This window comes from Euwallacea fornicatus, chromosome 15, assembly GCF_040115645.1.
Source record: "Euwallacea fornicatus isolate EFF26 chromosome 15, ASM4011564v1, whole genome shotgun sequence".
Lineage (NCBI taxonomy): Eukaryota > Metazoa > Arthropoda > Insecta > Coleoptera > Curculionidae > Euwallacea > Euwallacea fornicatus.
Genome location: NC_089555.1, coordinates 2,049,048 through 2,067,996, shown reverse-complemented (window position 1 = coordinate 2,067,996; position 18,949 = coordinate 2,049,048). Strand labels below are relative to the sequence as shown.

Below are 18,949 nucleotides of genomic sequence, written 5' to 3'. Positions count from 1 at the left end.
CAACGCTCAATTTCGGCCCCAATTATACCCTGCAGCAGCCTTAATTCAATAAACTAAAGCTTACATCTCGGGCGGTTTTGACGATCACATCTCTTCGCGTAATTAATTAGTCAACCTAAATTTAATCCAGACTCAGTACAAAGTAATAAAAGTGGTAAATTATCACGAGAGAGGATCCTGGAAACGATCCAACTTTCCCGTCTCAGAGGAAATTCCAGCGGTAGACTGCGAGGTATCGGTTTACATGCCCGAGAATACAGCAGTGCAGTTAAATTTAGAGCTCTAATGTTAGTTTTAGTAAAAACAAACACTTTTGATGTGTGCCAAATGGTTCGGATGCTTTTTCCTTCGAAAATAAACCGGCAGTGATTAATAGGCTAGATCTCGTTTGATTTGTTCCAATGGGGGTTCTTGTATAATAAGTTAATCAGTACGTGTGATGGACTTCTCTAGAGAACTCGCGAAATGGCTCAGAATTAAACAGGACATTTACTTGGTGCAAGATTCCAAATTGGCCTTTTCGACGTTCGATGCAGGAGCGTGGCCAACGTCAACCGAGGTAGAATTCACCTGTTTGTCCGGTCAACTCGTTTAGAGTCTGTCGAATCTAGTGTACAGTGTGTCCATCTTTGGAACGGGGGATTAATTAGAAAACCTCGCAGCGGGCGGTGAGACGTGAACGCAGGGCGCTGATTAAGCAATTTGCTATTTACCATTAAACTTCTGAGGTCCAGACAACCGCCGACAAATTTATCTCCGACATGCCCGCGATATTCCAATGCCTGCCCGGGATTTGACAACACATTTTTCCCATCATCAGCAGTAACAGCGACGAGGCCTAGATGCCGTCATCCTGTGTGCGCGAAAAAGCGATAAGCAACTAACGATACAACCGGTTTATTTTTGAAATTACGAAAATGAGAAACGACAAAACGCCTGGATATAAAAACGTGAAACTTTCCGCGTTAAGCAACAAAACGGTTGCGTCAATTCGATTGCTAAATATAGAATAGAATTATTTATTTATCAATTTATTTACTAACCGTGCCGCTTTAAGCGAACTGTAACCTTGACGAAATGCCAGCGTTAAGTAGGCAGGCAAAAATAATAATTAAAGCGAATTTATACAAATTGTATTAAGAAATTGTTGCATAGTTAGCAGGCTATTGACCGAGGTTACACATTTTTATAAACGGTTAACCAACTACTTTCTCGGTTAATCGGTTTTACTCGCGAAACATTTCTATCTTAACGATGCTATGCGGGCATCATTTATGAGGCTTGTAAATTAGTCAAGCCTAGATGATTTTTTTTTATTTTCATGTTCCGCAATCAAACGCGACCTTTCGGGTTATCGAGAAGGCTGATTCGGCGAATCGCTCTCGCAGTCATCAATTCGCGATTAAAAGCGCCGGGTAAGCAAAAGCAAACTCAGCGCTTCGATGCCGTATAAATAACTTAGCGTCGACGTTGCAAAAACCGTTCCGAGAGCGATTCATGGGAAAACTGAGAACGTAATCACGTATTACCGCGATTGTAGGGAACAGTAATTGGTTTTAAAGCAGACCTACCAGAACGAGAGCCGGCGTTAAAACCGATGGCTCGTTCCGATGGAAAGGTCTGACTTTCAAACGACCTCTATGGAAGCAGTTTGTGTGTGGTTTCGTATTTTTGTAGGCTCCGCTCGACGGGCAACTGCCGCTGGTACGACTACGAATCGCTTGTTATTATTTGTAGAATTCATTACATCGAACGCATGAATATTGATAGGTAGGCCTTTGGGTAATTTAATGAATTATTTATCGATTCCGTGGGTAATTTACATTTTTAATTATTGCCGAACACGAAAGCCATTTCCTACGTTATCATCTGGGTATCGGCGGCACATCTATACGATGACACTCGGTACAATTAATACGAACCAATAAAACTACATCGTGGAAATTTGCAGGCCTTGTCGGGGTCTGCCCTATTTTCCGATGGGAAAACTTTTCAGTCACGCATTAGTGTAAGAGTTTCGCAGTAAGCATTTCTCGCCGAAAATAAGCCTTCTACTCAATTAACGTTTTAAGTTATTACATGTTGGTTTCCGTGGCAACCGCCTAGCGGCTACCCAAGTTGAGTGGCACGAAGGACGAGAGAATGCAGCAGAGACGTCATTTGCAAAAAAAATTAGAGAAGGGATGGGCAGTCCGCCTCAAGCCCACGAAACATACAATCAATACCCAAAATGTTGGGGAGGACGTTAAACTATTGCAAAATAAGGCATTTCTTGATTAAAAGTTGTTAAACAAACACAGATTTTTTTATAATAACACCTTGAATCACCAACAATAAACACTTATAGTTAAAGTTTTCAAATATTTAACAACAAAAATTTACAATCAACAAATAAACAAAAGGTAACCTTTAAATAATCCAAAAATAGCGAAACGAGTCCGTTACATACCCTTAGAATGACTCATAATGCTCTTGATATCAACAATCTGATTTTAACAAATAAAAACTTGTTTCGTCTTATTCATGCTATGCCAGTTCGTGCTATTTAAATTTAAAATTAATTACAACATGAGCGCAGTAAAAATACAAGTTTTGATTTAACACAATTAGTGGTGAATCATTATACGAAAGGTTGTTCCTATAGTCAAATTACTTCCATATTAAAACTTAGTAAAAGTACAGTGGGAAATATTATTTTACGATTTATTTCACTGAACTTTATCCTAAAAAGGGTCCACTCAAAACTTTTGAATCAAAGGGACCAACGTCTTATTATGCGAAAAGTTAAAGAAGACCCAAAAATTCGTGCTCCAACTATCCAAATTTTCTTAGACCAACATACACAGAAAAAAGTATCTTTTCAAGCAAAACGCCGATGTATCTATTCTCATGATTATCATGGTAGAATAACACGAAAAAACCAATGGCTGAATGAAAAGAATAAGAAAATATGACTAGCATCTACATCTTAAAAGAAAATTACTACCGATCAGATGTAATTTTCTGCGATGAATCCAAATTTAACATCTTTGGCTATGTTGGGCATCCTAGAGTGTGGAAAAAGGCAAATGAAGCGTTGAAAACGGATAATCTACGTCCAACTCTCAAACAGGGTAGAAGGTTTGTTATGGTTTGGGGATGCATATTAAGTGCGGGAGTTGGAAAAATGGTTATCATAGAAGATATAATGGACAAAACTTTCTATCTCCATGTTGATGTAGTGCTGAAAATATGAACATTTTAAACACGTTCAAATGCTATCAAAACAACGACGCTGAACATAGCGGTCACTATGTTTACGGTTGTTGTCTATGTCGACTAGTACAAGAATAGCTACTGTGTAATTGTCCTAAGGTTAGCAAAACTTCTGCCCAATCCCCAGACTTAATCCCATTGAGAATGTATGGCATTTTCTTGAGACGCAAATAAGAAATTATCAAATTACTAATAAGAACACTAAAGCAAGCATTGCAAAAAGAACGAAATAAATTGAACAGGAATATTTTTTTTCAATGCTAAAGCAGTTGAAAAGTGTTATTGACCAAAAGATGGCCATACTAGATATTAAAAATATCTATGTTTCCCGTAGAAGGATAAAAACTATCGTTCCAATATTTTTGAATCATTAAAATGTTATCATTTGGAACATTTGTTCGTTGCATATTTTTGTTGTTAAATATTTCAAAGCTTCTAATGTAATTCTTCATTATTGGTGATTTAATATAATATTATTTTAAAAATCTCTGTTTATTTATTACTTTTTAACGGAGAAATATCTGATTTTATAAGCGTTTATCCTCCATCCCAAAATTGAGCGTGCACGAACATGTGCTAAATTGTTTCTTATTCTTTTGTTCATAGTAAGTATTTTCGCCAAATAATTTAAAGCAACTGTTATTATATAAATAAAAACGTCAACAACGTTTTAAATAAAGAAAAACATAGAAATAATATATGTATTTGAGTCAACAGGGCAAGGTAATTTAATCATTCTTGAATATTTCCACACACAATTGAGCATACATAACCAAACAATAACAAAAAATTAAAGAACACCAAAAAAAATTGATTGGAATGTTGATGATAAACAATTTGAATTTATCAGTACCCTATCGGCAATTCAGTTTCGGCACAGTTGTCAGAAGCCTAATGAAAATTTTGAAAATGAAAACTCAGCAATGTGAATCGGAAAGGAAAATAATTTTTAAACTTTTTTTACAAGGAAAGAGTATGCGAGAAATCAATAAAATTGCAGACAAAACGCATTCCAGAATTCAGAAAATTATAAATCAATTTCGATACGAAAGAACATTTAAGAATAATACCGGGAGAGGAAGAAAAATACTTTTTAGTACTAATGATGAACGTTTTATGGTGCGTCAAATTAAACAGGATCTCAAACACAGTGTTCCGAAATTGACTACGGAGGTGAGCTCAAGGATTGAACAATCAGAGTCCACAGAAACAGTTCGTAGAGTACTTAGAGAAAATAATCATAATGGATGAATAGCTCGGAAAAACCATACATCTCTAAAGTAAATAGAATCAAGCGTTTGAATTTTTTTTCGGAAATACATTAATAAGCCACTGGATTATTTTTCTGATAAAACAAAAATGAATTTTTTGGATCGGATGGAAAACAATTTGTATGGAAAAAATCGAATACAGAACTGAAAATGAAAAACACGGTTGCGATTGTTAAGCACGGTGGACAATCTGTGACGTTAAGGGGGTGTATGTCGGCCGGCGGTACCGGAAAATTGTGCTTAATGGACGAAATAATGGATAGATATGTTTTCATAAATATATACATACGAAAAATTTGAGAGCCTCAACTGAAAAAACGGACATGGCAAGGACATATTATTTTCAGCAAGATAATGATCCGAAACATACGGCATTAATAGTTCGCGAATGGCTCTTATATAATGTGCTGATATTGCTGAAAACACCCCTAAAGAGTCCGGATATATACCCCATTGAAAATCTACGGCATCTACTAAAAACTGAAGACTAAAATAAACACCCTCAAATTAAAAAAAATTAAAAAATGTAATTTCTTGCTGCATGGGCGGAAATATCACCCGATTACACACTTAAATTAATCTAATCCATGTCACGACGACTTCAAACCATTATTCACTCCTAGGGAAACTCCACAAAAATATTGAAGTTGAACTTTATATTTACTTTTAACTAAATTGTGTTTTTAATAATATGGCGTACGGTCAATTTTGTGTCACAATTTAACAATTTATAATGACAATTAGGTGCGTTAAATCTTCATTTTGAAAAATATGCAAATATTTTGTTATTTTTATGATTTAAAATATCACAAAAATCAATGTTGACAGTAAAAACTCGTTAATTTGTTCATCTCAGATGATTATTTAAGGAATAATATCATTTTGACATATGTATGCACAATTTTATGAGTAACTATATATTCATATGTATGTGTTCACTAAATATTCAACAACACGCATATACTAGCGCTAAAAAGTATTTGGACACCGATTATTTCATAGGAATTGATACTAAAAATAATGAAAAAGACATAATTACTTTTCGGTAATCTCGTACAAATGTTAATTAACTCAAAACATGTTAGAAAAAAGAAAAAATACTGCATATACAGTGACAAGCAGAAGTACGTGGGAGTTTTTTTTCCATTTGAATTTATCAGAAAATTTTATTTTTGGTAGAAATTTGTATATCTCATTTTATATGAGGGAGATTCGAAAATTGTGAAAGTGACCCATCAGTAAAGTACCTTAATTTTTAACTTTAGAGGAAATATATATTATGAAAACTTGCTTGGAATGAAACGAAAAAATAATATTATTTGTATTTTTTAATCTTATCTGAAACGAAATTGGCTTATCAAATAAATGTTTTATTTTCTCTAAGGGATCAATCATAAATAATTCGGAGAAATCGTTTTATGGAATAGAAACTTGAAATTTCATTGTTGGGCTTATCTTTCAATTCTAAACAACTTTTCATAATACATGTTTCCTGTAAAATAAAAAAATAAAGGTACTTACTCATGAGTTATTTTCATAATTTTCAAATCTGTCCAATATCAAATAAGACATACACATTTTGTAACTTGCGTTTTGAATTTGCGAAAATGCACGAACTTTTACCAATAATAAAATTTTCTGATAAATTCAAATAAAAGAAAGACCATATGGTGCGTACTTTCTACCGGTCATTCTATTTATTTACATGGACGCTTCATCAATACATCCCGCTCGTGATTGAATAATTGAACCGCATAATCGAGGCATCAGTGCCACAAATTTTTTGAAGATTTGAGGTGCTATTTCAACCGAAGCTGCTTCGAAATTGTTGTCTAAGTCATTGGTTGATGTGAAAGCCAAATGCCGAACCTTTCTGTTTGTTTTGTCTTGCAATAATTCAATCGCACTTTAAATCCGGACTCTCATGAGGCCAAGCCGTTAATTTAACACCTTCCTTTTCTACATCATGTAAATATTCTTTGAATAATTTAAGTTTGTGTTTTGGATCATTGTGTGATAACACGAAATTCTGACTCGTAAACATCAGTCCAGAAGCATGAATTTTTAAAATGTCGCAGTGTTCTTTTCAGAAAATCACTTCGATTCTCACGTTGCCACCCAAAGCCGTGTTAGTAAAACAGTTTTAAACCATGACTGAATCGTCTTCATGTTGAACAGTACGCAAGAGACACTCGTCTCTTGACATTCACACACCGCTTTACAAAAACACGCCTTTGTGAACTAAACAATTCAAATTTGGACTCGTCTCTTCATAGCAGTTTGTTCCAGTCTTCTATCGTTCAATGTTAGATGCTTTTATTTATTCCGATTGCGTAAGAAGGATTTCTTCATAGCTTTTCGCCCATGAAGGCCGTACTCCTGTAGGCAACGTTTTACTGTAGAAAGTCTAACTGCCTTTGATCGCCTAATATTTATTTCTATAGTAATTCCTAAAGCTGTTTTACGTCTATTTCTCTTACTGATCAATGCCATTGCGCGATCATATTCAGATGTAATCACTCTGGGTCTTCCACTCCGTTCTTTGTTCAGAAAATTAACAGTTTTTTCTCGTTTTTTTTTTACAATATAATCAAGAATGGAATGAACTAAATTCAATTCTCTGGCAAATTATCGGTTACTTTTGCCACTCTAAGCTCACGTGTTTCGATGTCTAGTTCTCTTCTTTTCGACATTATTTTTAATTTTTTAGCACTTCATTTCACACACGAACTTATGGCTGCGAAAACATATGCATACCAACTGAAATGTTGATGTTTTTTGCCAAATCGTCAACAATGCAACGTTATTATCAGGATCTAGAATGACAACAAAAAAAAACAAATCCGAATTTTCCCTCTGAATAATTTTAAGTTGTTACACCTGCATTGTTTTCAATGTCCCATAACCGTTTTATGTAAATTTATGATTTCGGAAATAATAACGTCCTCAAGCTGATGGTTTTTGTGAGAAAACACAGAGCTGGGTAAATGCATTCAAAGGGGATATTTACGCTATCTTCTTATTTAAACAATACAACAAAATAAGGATGTCTAAATACTTTCGTGCGATCGTGTATGTCGACGATAATTATTTCTCCATATATGCTCACTGACAGAGTAATAAATAGTTTCTAAAAAGGCGCTTTGGTCATACCCATGCGTAACACCTCCATCACTGACTATTACCTGTCCCTTGGAAAATACCCGATAATGACTAACGGTTTTCTCATTAATTCTCATCCGAAGAATTTATTTGACTACTGAGTACTGATTCTGTTAACATCAGACACAAACTAAAGTTGCGTGGGTATCCGTATATGTACACATGCCAACATATCGGTTTGCTTTTGTTACGAAAACCAGTCTGGAATTAAAGGAGATCATTAAAATGCTGCACTGCAAGACCTCCTCTCAATGCCAGTCCATTATTCATCGGCTCGAAATGTAATAGCTTCAGGGCCCAATGGCGTAGCAACTGATTTTTTTTTTCACATATCAGCCCCACGTCTACGCCCACATCCGAAGAACCGTTAAGGCCAAGATGAAAGCGGAGATAAATTGCGGCCCTTTTCTTCGATATTGTTGGTACTGTCCATTTCAGGTTTTTTCAGATTAAACGGCTCTCTGGGCCTCCGTGTTGTAAAAGCATTATTTCTGTGTGGGTAGTTACGCGAAACCATGTGATCATTTTGGGTCATCAGCAAACAAATTGCATACCTCTAGTGCAGAAATCCGTAAAGAATTAACTACTAGGCCACGGAAATTCCAACATCAAAGCAGTTTAGGATTCAAGGGTCGCAATGAAGGTTTCCAGCCCTAATTAATTTCGAAACATTAAGCCTCCCTGCCACCATTTGTCTTCATTAAAGTCGGACCCGTATCGATCACGTACACGTATAGACCTACAAAGGAGAGGAGGAATATGGCCGGTGGCGAGGAGGGAGAGGCCTTAATTGCCGAACGACCCAGGGAGACATCACAAACAGGGCTTAATGTAGGGTTTACAGTCCAGTGGAATAAAGGAAAGGTTATGTGTTCAAAAAAAGAAGTCATTTTTATAACATATGAATTCACAAACCATGGAAAAACATGCATTAACGCACACCTGTGTAATTATTGGGCATATTTTGATTTCGCAAGATCCGGGTTAAATTCTTTATCGACCGCAAGTTTGGAGCGTTGGCAGGCTTCCAAATCCCCCGCCATTTATTCGGCGCTGCTGCCGCCGTTCGGCATGAATATAAATAACGCCCCGTTAACCCGACAGGTAGCTGAGTGTTTTAATTTATTTTTGTAATTGGATTCTTTATAGTTTAACACAACGTTTTGAGTGGAATTTATTGCTTGGAGTTCCGCGGTGTTCGAGTACGCTCTGAACGTCACCCAAGGTGTTTAAAAAATGTAAACAACGGCTTGTGCCCGTTGCAAATCGTCGGCATTTTGTTTGTTTTTTTTTTTAATTTCGAATTTGATGACTATTATCACCTGTAAACTATGCACCGACTGACTTTACAGGCAAGCTCTTTCAGTAATGGCATTAACGATCGCTTTGTAACTGCCCTGAAGCCTCGGACAGCGTAAGGACTGCAAAGAATCGGGCTGAAATTTCAGAATAAACGTTTCACAGGTCTGAACGAAAACATGAAACGGGTCGACCGTAATTATGACGGGACCGGAAAGTCTCGACAGGGCCCGGTCACGAAACAAGGCCCGGTCATGCGAGAAAATGGAGTAAGATCGACGATCTTACCTCGATTATGTCTGCGTGCATGCATGGACATTTGATACGCAGAGGGTCAGGATCTGCCGCTTAAAATTATACCGTAAATCATAATGCGCATTCGAAGTGCAACTACCGCATAGAGGCCACCTAAAGAAAAAACTGAATCGATTTTTAATGATTTCAGTATTTCAGTATTTTCTCTCTTCGTTTTCAACATTAAGGCGAGGGTTTCGGACAGGTGATGTCCAGCCAGCGTTACCGAACCGAAAACATAAAACAGTAGATGAAAGAAACGAGTTTTTCGAGCAGGAAAGGAAGGAAACTATCAAGCTAGAAAACATGTTAAACACCATGGGTCACAGCAAACATTGATGTGATTTATTGCAAACAAGGTATACTGTTAGCTAGCTAGCACAATATCATCTGTTTTAGCTGAAAACGAACTTGCTTTTAAAATCGTGTAATCTAACACCTATGGACTTTTTGCTTGGGATTGATTGATTGACTGCTTGATCTGAGCTGTGTCCCATTAGCACACCATTAGGTGTATTTGGTTAACATAGCCTTCTTAACAATGCCAATGCGAAATGCAGGTCGTCACTGTACTGAACTTAACGCTTCAACTTTTCTATGCCAGAGATCATGGTTTATTGACTTCTTCCCGTGTGCATATTATCCAACTTTATCTGACTGATACCATATCAACCAAGGAGACATATTGCAACGGGTTTAAAGTCAAATTAATCTTATCTTTAATATATCGTAAACAAAGCAGTGCAAGCCGAGCTGTAAGCAAGGTCAGCAAGTCATATTACATCCACATTTTGAAACCGGTAATAAACCCATAACAGCGCATTATTTTTATTCGCGAAGTGCGGAATGCGCCCATGATATTACTACTTTCACCAAGCCCTGCATGATAATACTTCTGAGTCACGAACGCTCGCCACGGAATTAACAAGCCGATCTTCTCGGTTTTATGACTCTTTCTAATTTCTAAACACGAGATTAATGCGGATTAATGCTAATGCTAAATAAAATAACTGATCTGCTTCGCGCTTAAACTCCTCTAGTCTAAGTGCAAAACTTTCTCGCTTGAATAATCCTCTATCCCAACGAAACTTTGAAGTTGGAATTAAGCCACGAGACCACGGGACTCGATGAAATCGATAAACTTTCTTCGTACAATCTCATTTAGGCGTGGAAAAGTCGCGTTATAAATAACCCATCTAGTTACGTAAAGGCACGAACCAGCCCAAAAAAATAACAAACAAACCCATGACCGAGCCGAAACCGGTTCCCGTCCGACATGCGAAAAAATCGCAGCGATAACTATTAACAAATAAATAATGCTGTAATGGAGGCTTATCGCATTGTTGTGCTGACCTCGAAGAAGTTGAATAACTGTGGGTTTTACGCATTAATTATATTTGCTCCGGTTACGTACATTAATCATGTCTTTTGTGTTGTTTATGGTACGAAAAAAAACTGTAATGGAATTTACAATAATTTCATACACCAGTTGGCATGCGAGAAGGGACTCGATGAGTCATAACTGCGGCAAAAATAACTGAATTATGCAAAATAAATTTTGGGAAACAAGATTCTATTAGAAAAAACCTACCAAAACAAGATGAAACGTGCAAAAGAGAACAAAATGGCGCCTTCGTGCACTCAGCCAATCAGCAGCACTTGTTTTTTGTTTCTATTATACACACATGATGGTTATCCAAAATGGCAGAGGCACTTTCGGGGAAATTAATTAATTTTTACAGTTTCCAAAATTAAATAACGCCACATTGATAGAGGTGATGGATGGGGCGCAATACATAACAAATTACATCGGCGTTTAAATGCATCCACTAGTTCGCACTTACAGAAAAAAAAAACTTTCTATTTGTTTATATACTTGTGCAGTTGTATGAAATTTGAACACCTACCTGGTAATAACAGTGGCTCTTATGGAACTGCCATTCCTGTTCTTATATATTAAAAATCCTATTTAATCATATACCTATAAATAGAGGTGTTAAAAAGTCATTCCCTCTCGGACCCCAGATTTCACTTATGCGACAACCTACAACCCGCACACATTCAGTACAAAATTTCTCGTTGACACGCACATTTCAGTTCAAAATTGCACCTTAACTGTGTCTAACCTTTCTAGTTCAAACTTTCTAATTTCTAAATCCTTTTGGTTGAATTGTTAAAAATTTCACACAAGCACCGCACGGCCCAAAAACAAAGCCGTAATGGCGTCACGCGGCTTTGCGCTTTCAATTCTTGTGACGACGTTGCCACCGTCTCGATGCTACACGCTTCTGCTTCGCCTAAGAAATATTTACATTTTCGGTTGGAAACAGGGAAAACGACTGCGAGTTGACAACATCGCATTAAGGCCCGCAGTATTTAGCAATCCAGCTTCTGGGAAGTGGTGGTGTGGGTGAGGAGGGGAGCGAGGGAGGGTATCTCACTGTCTCGGAGAAGCGGCGAGTCAGGGCATCGCGACGGCGCACAAGCGGATTACATGACTGGTTTTAGTCTGCTTGAATGGGTAGTTACGGTGGCAAATGACAAATAGTAGTAATTTAATTGGTGTTTCGGTTCCTTTTCGAATTTCCGCACTAATTAATTCTTTGGAGCTCGTTTATAACTCGTTCGTTTGCTGCATTTTTACCAACACTATGACGTACCGATGTGCTGTAATTGGTCAATTGAAATTGCACTGCGGCCATTTTGAATGTATTTTTTTATATTAAGAATTTAATACTTTATTTATTAAAATTAAACATTTAATTGGTTTTTTATTACAATGATCAATAAATATGTACAAAAACCTCATAGTTGGCCGTGGAAACCTAGGGCTAATTCACTATTTGCCACCAAGCATCTGACTAACAGATAGAACGTTCCCTGACAAACGCCTCTCACGTTTCAACGCCGACTTGAGGTTTTTTTAATCATCCCCATTTACTTAATAACTAATTAACGTTGATTGTTTCTCACATTTAAATAACGCCATATAGTTATCCCCCCAATGATAGCAACTGCCAAACCAGTTGCAATAAGTTGGCCATTCGATGTCTGGTCTGTTTGAGTCGATCTCCTTTCCCTCTCATCTGAATCACGCTGTACATTAAGTAATCTCTGTACCTGAAACACGGTTTGATTGCCATTCACTTCACAAACGTTGTTTCTTTCGTTTCCATAGTCTTTCATAAACTGTAGGTACTCTTTACTCCCCTCCTTGAGGATTATCTTAGCGATCTCCAAAGGATTATCCATATTCTTCACAAAATGTTCTTTTTTTTGTTTAATCTCATTTTTATGGTTCTCTAAGGTAATCGGTTTAACTTCTTCAAGTAAATTGAGTTTTTTATTCCAGAAATATAGAGTTTCTTCGCGTCTACAGTCTTGGTACTTTTCCAGAAGTCCGAGAAACACTTCAGTCAAAGTACTAGACGTTTTCCAGGTTTCCAGGTTCCACAAAACTATAGTCTTCAAAGCGTAGCTGAAAATGGACACATGTCCCAGATTGTTCCTCATCTTCTTCAATAAGCGCAGTGCGGGCTTCAGTTTCTCTTTCCCAGATATTAACTCCCTTTCTTGGGCCTGAAAAGATGCCCGCCAGTATCTTTCTCCGTGTAGAATTAACTTTAATTTTTTGGGCACAATACAAAAATCCGTTTTAGTTGTGGTGTTTTCCCTATAATTTCCTTTGGGCCAATGTGTGGATCCGAACTTGAACGACGGTACCAAATCAATGTTTATTTGACCTATTTCACTGACAATTTCAAGGACCAGTGCCGGTCCAGACTGGGACTTTAAAATGGGCCTCCCAAATCTAAGACCTATATCCTCAACATTTAAAACTTTACACACTACGCTTTGCAGCCAGTTAATCACCAAGTCAGTTTGAACATAGTCGTCCTTAATAAATTTATTGAAAGGGCTGTAGAAATCCTTTTTCACCTTGAACCAAAAAAACCCAGGTTTATTGCTAGGGATCATTTCCACGCAACCACAGTCTTCGGATTGGTGAGTCTCGCAAACTTTTGGTAGGACTAGCAATAAGTCCATGTCAAATTCATTGGGCTTTTCTATCTTAAGACCATCGTAAACGCTTCCCCCGTAAAAAGTCTTCTCAAAAAGGGTTTTAAAGAGGGTATCTTTTTTCATGAAGAATATCATCTGGTCCAAACATTTCTCCAGGTCAGCCTTGGCCTTGGACACTTCTGGGTTTTTTAAACTCACATATTCCTTGTTTATTATTTGCAGGACATTCTCGACGTTAAGAGGCATATTTAATGTTTCGAAAAGTGTCTGGAAAGATCAAAAATTGGGACTAACCTGCGAGATCAGACTTCAGAGCACATATTTACCAACGACTTGTTCACTAATAGGTTAATGGAATAAATGTGTTACTAGGAAACGAACGAATATGCTTTTTATTCAATCGATAATTATTATAATTAAACAATTTGATCTATTTGATCCGATCTCCAAAACTTTATCTGACAGAAGGTCTGATAAGTTAATTTTACTGTATCAGCTCAGCAACAAGTGCTGATACTGATAATCCATTACCATCTGCAGTTCCTTTGTTTTGGTTTTTTACACAAAGAAAGTAAAACTTTTCAAATAGACCCATATGAAGGGGCACCTATAGGCCATAAATAAATCAACCTTCGACTCAAAAAAAGCCGACCTACTTGGAGAATGTAAAAGTAATGAATGGTTGACATAACAAAGTGCTTCGTGTAGGCGAGCTAAGGCAGGAACCTGGGCAATCAATAATAAATACATTTACGTAGGACGTGTAGGTAATCTTTTCTTTTCCAACATGCAACCGGTTAAGTTTGAAGCGTGTTTGTGTTTCATTATTACACGAAGACAGGTTTCACGAAAGGTCAGTGAGTCAGAAATTAGAATAACAGCAGTGCGAGGGGACATAAATTTTCAGGAGAGTTTCAGGAGAAGCGCCCCTGGGAATAGGCATGGGGTGTAATTAGAGTGAGGGCAATTTAGCACAAAGATTATTCAGCAACTGGGGTCATATAGGGCGTTATTTGAGCACCATTATTTATTGGCATTAATAAACGAGTTGTCTCGATTTCAGTTAGGCTAGGTCTGGAGGTCGGGAGCTCCAACAACTAAGTATTCGGGTGATACTGATATTTTTAACAAAGTTTAAGCTTCTAAAGTTGCAAAGAAATAATAAGAAAATAAATATAAGTTCATTAAAGTTGTACTAAATAATATATTAAATAATGTAAAAAATATCTCTTAATGCCAAGAAATCCTTACAATAAGGAATATCGACTGTTGTTACTTAACTCTTGAAACTTCATGATTAACGCGAATTAACCTTAACAACATACCCATTAAGGTCATAACCCCAACTCCTCTAAATAGCTTAGAGCAAAGCACTAAATGACCTTAATTGGTTCTTGCTCTCCGTTGGGAAGTCATTAGGACATAAAGATCAGAAATAGATCAATTCGTGTCAAAACTTCTGATGACCGTACGTACCAATACGTAACGTGCAAAGATAAAAGGAGGTACTTTACGAGATATTTAAACGAGGTGACATGTGGAATTGGCCACAAATGGGTCTGTCGACTATTACAGGCAGTGAATATGTGTAGTAAGATTTTTGTTCGGCAAACACAACGACGTTGAAGTAAATTCGCAAAATTTAGATACGTACAGCTTTCCATAAGTGAATATGCCTTATCATCGAATAAGGTCAGCACTCAGTATTTAGTTTTTTTTTCGGAATTTTAAAGAACAAATACTCTGTAATCACAGACAATAAAGTGTTGACCTGTTTATTTGTGTCTTCTAGTTTTAGCCAAGGCCAGCCTTCACTAATGAATTATTCAAAGCCGAGGCTTCGCTCGAATAAAGCTAATGGAATTTTAATTTGTTCTGGGAACTTTAAGTTTATTTTTAGTCAGTTTAGAATAGATAATCGTTACTAAAAAAATCAGCCTAGAAGGCTATCATCAAAGCATTATAAAAGAGACAATCAAGGCAGTTGGAAACTTTCCATTGCTAAACCTGCGTTTGTAGCACTATATTCTATCCAATTTAAAACAAATCTGAAGAAAATGGATGATCATCACTGAATGACACCAAGTAGACATCAGAGAATAATTAAGCATCAAGAAGAAACAATTTATTGTCATTGCTACGTACCCATGATCAACTTGACCAATTAAAAATGCGAATTTAATTAAGAAAACTGCAAGCCTTCTACTCATGCACAGGCTAGGCCGACTATAGTGACCAGTGGTCATGGCCACTGCCGACGACAGGTTTAATGTTTGGCCGCAAGAGACCGCCATAAATCAACCATCTTCACTGGTACGTAGCCAATTCAAAATGGTTTCCATAGTAGGCTCCACCTTCTATGGTGAAATCCCGCCTTCATACGACGAGGATTTTCCATGCGCGCCATCATTCATTTTTTCCGGGAATATGGAAGGTTGCCATAGTGACCCGTAGATGGATGTAAACAACTTGTGGTTTGGTGAAATTTAGTACCAAATAATAATGGGGGCAATAACAATGGAAAAGCACTACAGTGGTTTAATTTGTTTATTTTTAGACACTGGAGCTAATCTCCCGTTTTCATTTTCCAGTAAATTACTAACGACAAAACAACATCGAATGTTTAAGTTCTTCTTACTAATAAATATGTTACTCCAAAAACTGCTCGATTGCTTTTAAGCTTACTCCTTAAAAATGATGAAAGTAAGGTCGAATTTACATGGAATCTCTACAAGCTCCCTGTAAACGAACCTAAACATCAGACATTTACTGCGGTTTACGGAACGACTTTCCGGCGTATTTGGCAGCGGAACCCAACTCTTCTTCAATGCGCAGGATTTGATTGTATTTGGCCAATCGTTCCGACCGGCAAGGAGCCCCGGTCTTAATCTGACCAGTGGAAAGACCAACGACCAAATCCGCAATGAAGGTATCTTCAGTTTCACCAGATCTGTGTAACAAATAAATCTCAGCCAGTGAAGATATTTTATTAATATTTTCTTACCTATGGGAAACCATGGTTCCCCAACCATTCTGTTTCGCCAATTGATGGGCCCTGATTGATTCAGTGACACTGCCGATTTGATTCACTTTTAACAACAAACAGTTACAGGCCTTTTTTTCCACCGCAGTCTGTATACGTTTCGGGTTTGTTACTGTTAAGTCATCACCCACAATCTAGTGAAAACAATTACCATTTTTACTCTATGCAAAACTAGAATTAATATAATTACCTGGATATTGGTAGCAGCAGTAATTGATGTCCATGCATTCCAGTCGTCCTGATCAAAGGGATCCTCGATAGATACAATTGGGAAGTCCTTAATGAACTCCTGGTATAGTCCCTGCAATTTTTCAGAGCTAATCCATTTGCTCTTGTCAGAGTTGGGGTTCTTAAAGTCCAGATCATATTGTCCTAGAATGATTTTTGTTTAATTTTTTATTGACCGTTTGGTGGATTCGAACCTTCTCTGTAGAATTCAGAAGCAGCAACGTCCATTCCAATTTCAATCTTTCCAGTATAACCAGCCTTAGCAATTGCCTCATTGATCAAATCCAAGGCGTCTTTGTTATTCAAAATATTGGGAGCAAAACCACCTAAAATTTACTAACATAAAATTGCCTTCAAATTGCGCACAGCGGCATGCCCACCCTCATCTCCTACTGCAGTAGCATCTAATCCAAATTTGTCCTTAATGACCTTCTTCAAATGGTGATAAACTTCGCTACCCATCCTCATTGCTTCAGTGAAGTTAGTCGCCCCGGTAGGCAAAATCATGAACTCTTGCATAGCCAACTTATTGCCAGCATGCGATCCTCCATTAATCACATTGAACGCAGGAACTGGCAAAATAATATTTGTATTGCCAGCTAGATCTGCTAAATGCTTGTAAAGAGGAATGCCCTTTTTGGCGGCGCCTGCTTTAGCTACTGCCAAGGAAACACCTGTAAAACACAATAAACTCTAAATTAAAGTGGTGACAAAAGTTCCTGATCATACCCAAAATTGCATTGGCGCCGAATTTTGACTTATTCTCAGTTCCATCTAGTTTAATCATGAACTCATCAATTTCAGTTTGCTGAGTCACCTCAAGGGCAGTTTTAATTAACTCAGGTGCAATGATTTTGTTGATATTGTCAATGGCTTTTTGAACACTCTTGCCATGGTAGCGTGACTTGTCATTGTCTCGAAGCTCTAAGGCCTCATAAATTCCTAAAATAATGGAATATTGTTGCCGTGTTATGGAAAGAGAGGCAGGTGCTTAATTCTACTAACAATTTTTGCTTATGATCAATTTTAGTTTTTAAATTTAATATATGCATAGCATGACGTAAATTATTGCACCATTATCACTTGAAACCACAATAACTAAATTGACAATAATAAGATTTGCTAAATATATAATATTGCACAATTTTATTTTCTTAGATTTATAAACGTCTACAAATATAAATTTTTTTCTCGCAAAAGAAACCAATGTTGGGAAATCTGTTACAGCAAAAATTGCTTAAAATTGTATCCACTTACCAGTACTGGCACCTGAAGGAACAGCAGCACGAAACAAACCCAAATCACTGACAAGATCAACTTCTACTGTTGGATTACCTCTGGAGTCAAAGATGTTACGAGCAAGGATGCTTTTGATCGGCATTTTAACTGGCAAAAGACTAAGCATTACTTAGGGAAATTAAATTAGCAAAAATAATTATAAATATGGGTTTTTTAAGTATCATTAAAGGAAAAGTGGCTAAAGTATATCATTGTTTGGTATATTTCATTAACAAGATTTAAGAGCCACAACTAAAGATCCATCAAATTTAAAAAGGATATGAGTGATTAGTCCATATATGGTGGGTGTCACTTATTTTCAGATCTCAAATACTTCTTTACTATCATAGTAGGAGGTTCTAACAATAAAATATAATGAAAATCGATACTGCTGATTTTTTGGCACTCAATAAAGGATCTCTTGTGTAAATTTTCTTTTAACACCAAATTACTAGAGCATCCATGAATCCCTCTCCAACATAATAAGGCAGGGTTAAAGATGTAAACAATAAAAAATATAAACTGGCCTACACTTAAAAGGTTTTTAGAGTTTTAGTCTTCGTTTTAGATTAAAAATATCCAGTACTTTGGGGCTAAGCCCTACCACTGTACTTCTATTTTAGGAGATAAACTCAGACTCTCCTTAGATACCTGCAACTCTTAAACTTACCTGGAGAAGGTATATTACGTAATAGCTCAGAAATATAAGAAATTTTCACTAAATTGGGAAAATTCTGCAAAAATCCTTGGAATACCGGCAGAACAACGGGCGGTAATCTAAATCAAAGTCTCAATGGCATGTAAAATTGGGATTAAACAGTCATATTCACTAATTTCTGTATTTATAATAAATGTGATCATGTGACATGTAGTCTACAAATTTAATAATGGTCACGTGTGACGTAGGAAATTTTCAGAAAACTAGCCTTTCTTTGCCCTGAAAGTTTAACCTTTCCAAGGGCAAATGAAGGTCAAGTGAGCAAATGTCATTGTTAAACCATAAACGTCAAATTAAAGGATTTTCGTTAATCAATATCCGGCCCAGAGTACAGAGAGCTGTCTATCAAAGTCTACTCTGAACGTTCAAAGAACTCGA

The 18,949-nt window shown here is 36.8% G+C and overlaps 2 protein-coding genes across 3 annotated transcripts; both read right to left on the bottom strand.

Moving 5' to 3' along the window:
- Nucleotides 1–12,000: 12,000 nt before the first annotated feature.
- On the bottom strand, nucleotides 12,001–15,525 carry LOC136343488 (cyclic GMP-AMP synthase-like receptor). Of its 2 annotated transcripts, none has more exons than XM_066290244.1 (2): nucleotides 15,450–15,525; nucleotides 12,001–13,571 (listed from the first exon to the last, which is right to left on the bottom strand). In XM_066290244.1, the coding sequence occupies exon 2, from the start codon at nucleotides 13,548–13,550 to the stop codon at nucleotides 12,234–12,236; it is 1,317 nt and encodes a 438-aa protein (XP_066146341.1). In that variant the 5' UTR covers nucleotides 13,551–13,571; nucleotides 15,450–15,525; the 3' UTR covers nucleotides 12,001–12,233. The 2 variants fall into 2 exon arrangements, with proteins under 2 accessions (XP_066146341.1, XP_066146340.1); XM_066290243.1 differs by lacking the exon at nucleotides 15,450–15,525 and adding an exon at nucleotides 13,631–13,721.
- Nucleotides 15,526–15,837: 312 nt separating this feature from the next.
- Eno (enolase) lies at nucleotides 15,838–18,681 on the bottom strand. Its single transcript, XM_066290245.1, has 8 exons — nucleotides 18,524–18,681; nucleotides 17,833–17,961; nucleotides 17,305–17,517; nucleotides 16,956–17,249; nucleotides 16,770–16,901; nucleotides 16,538–16,719; nucleotides 16,309–16,481; nucleotides 15,838–16,254 (listed from the first exon to the last, which is right to left on the bottom strand). Exons 2-8 carry the CDS (start codon nucleotides 17,954–17,956, stop codon nucleotides 16,071–16,073), a joined length of 1,302 nt encoding a protein of 433 aa, XP_066146342.1. The 5' UTR covers nucleotides 17,957–17,961; nucleotides 18,524–18,681; the 3' UTR covers nucleotides 15,838–16,070.
- Nucleotides 18,682–18,949: the final 268 nt, after the last annotated feature.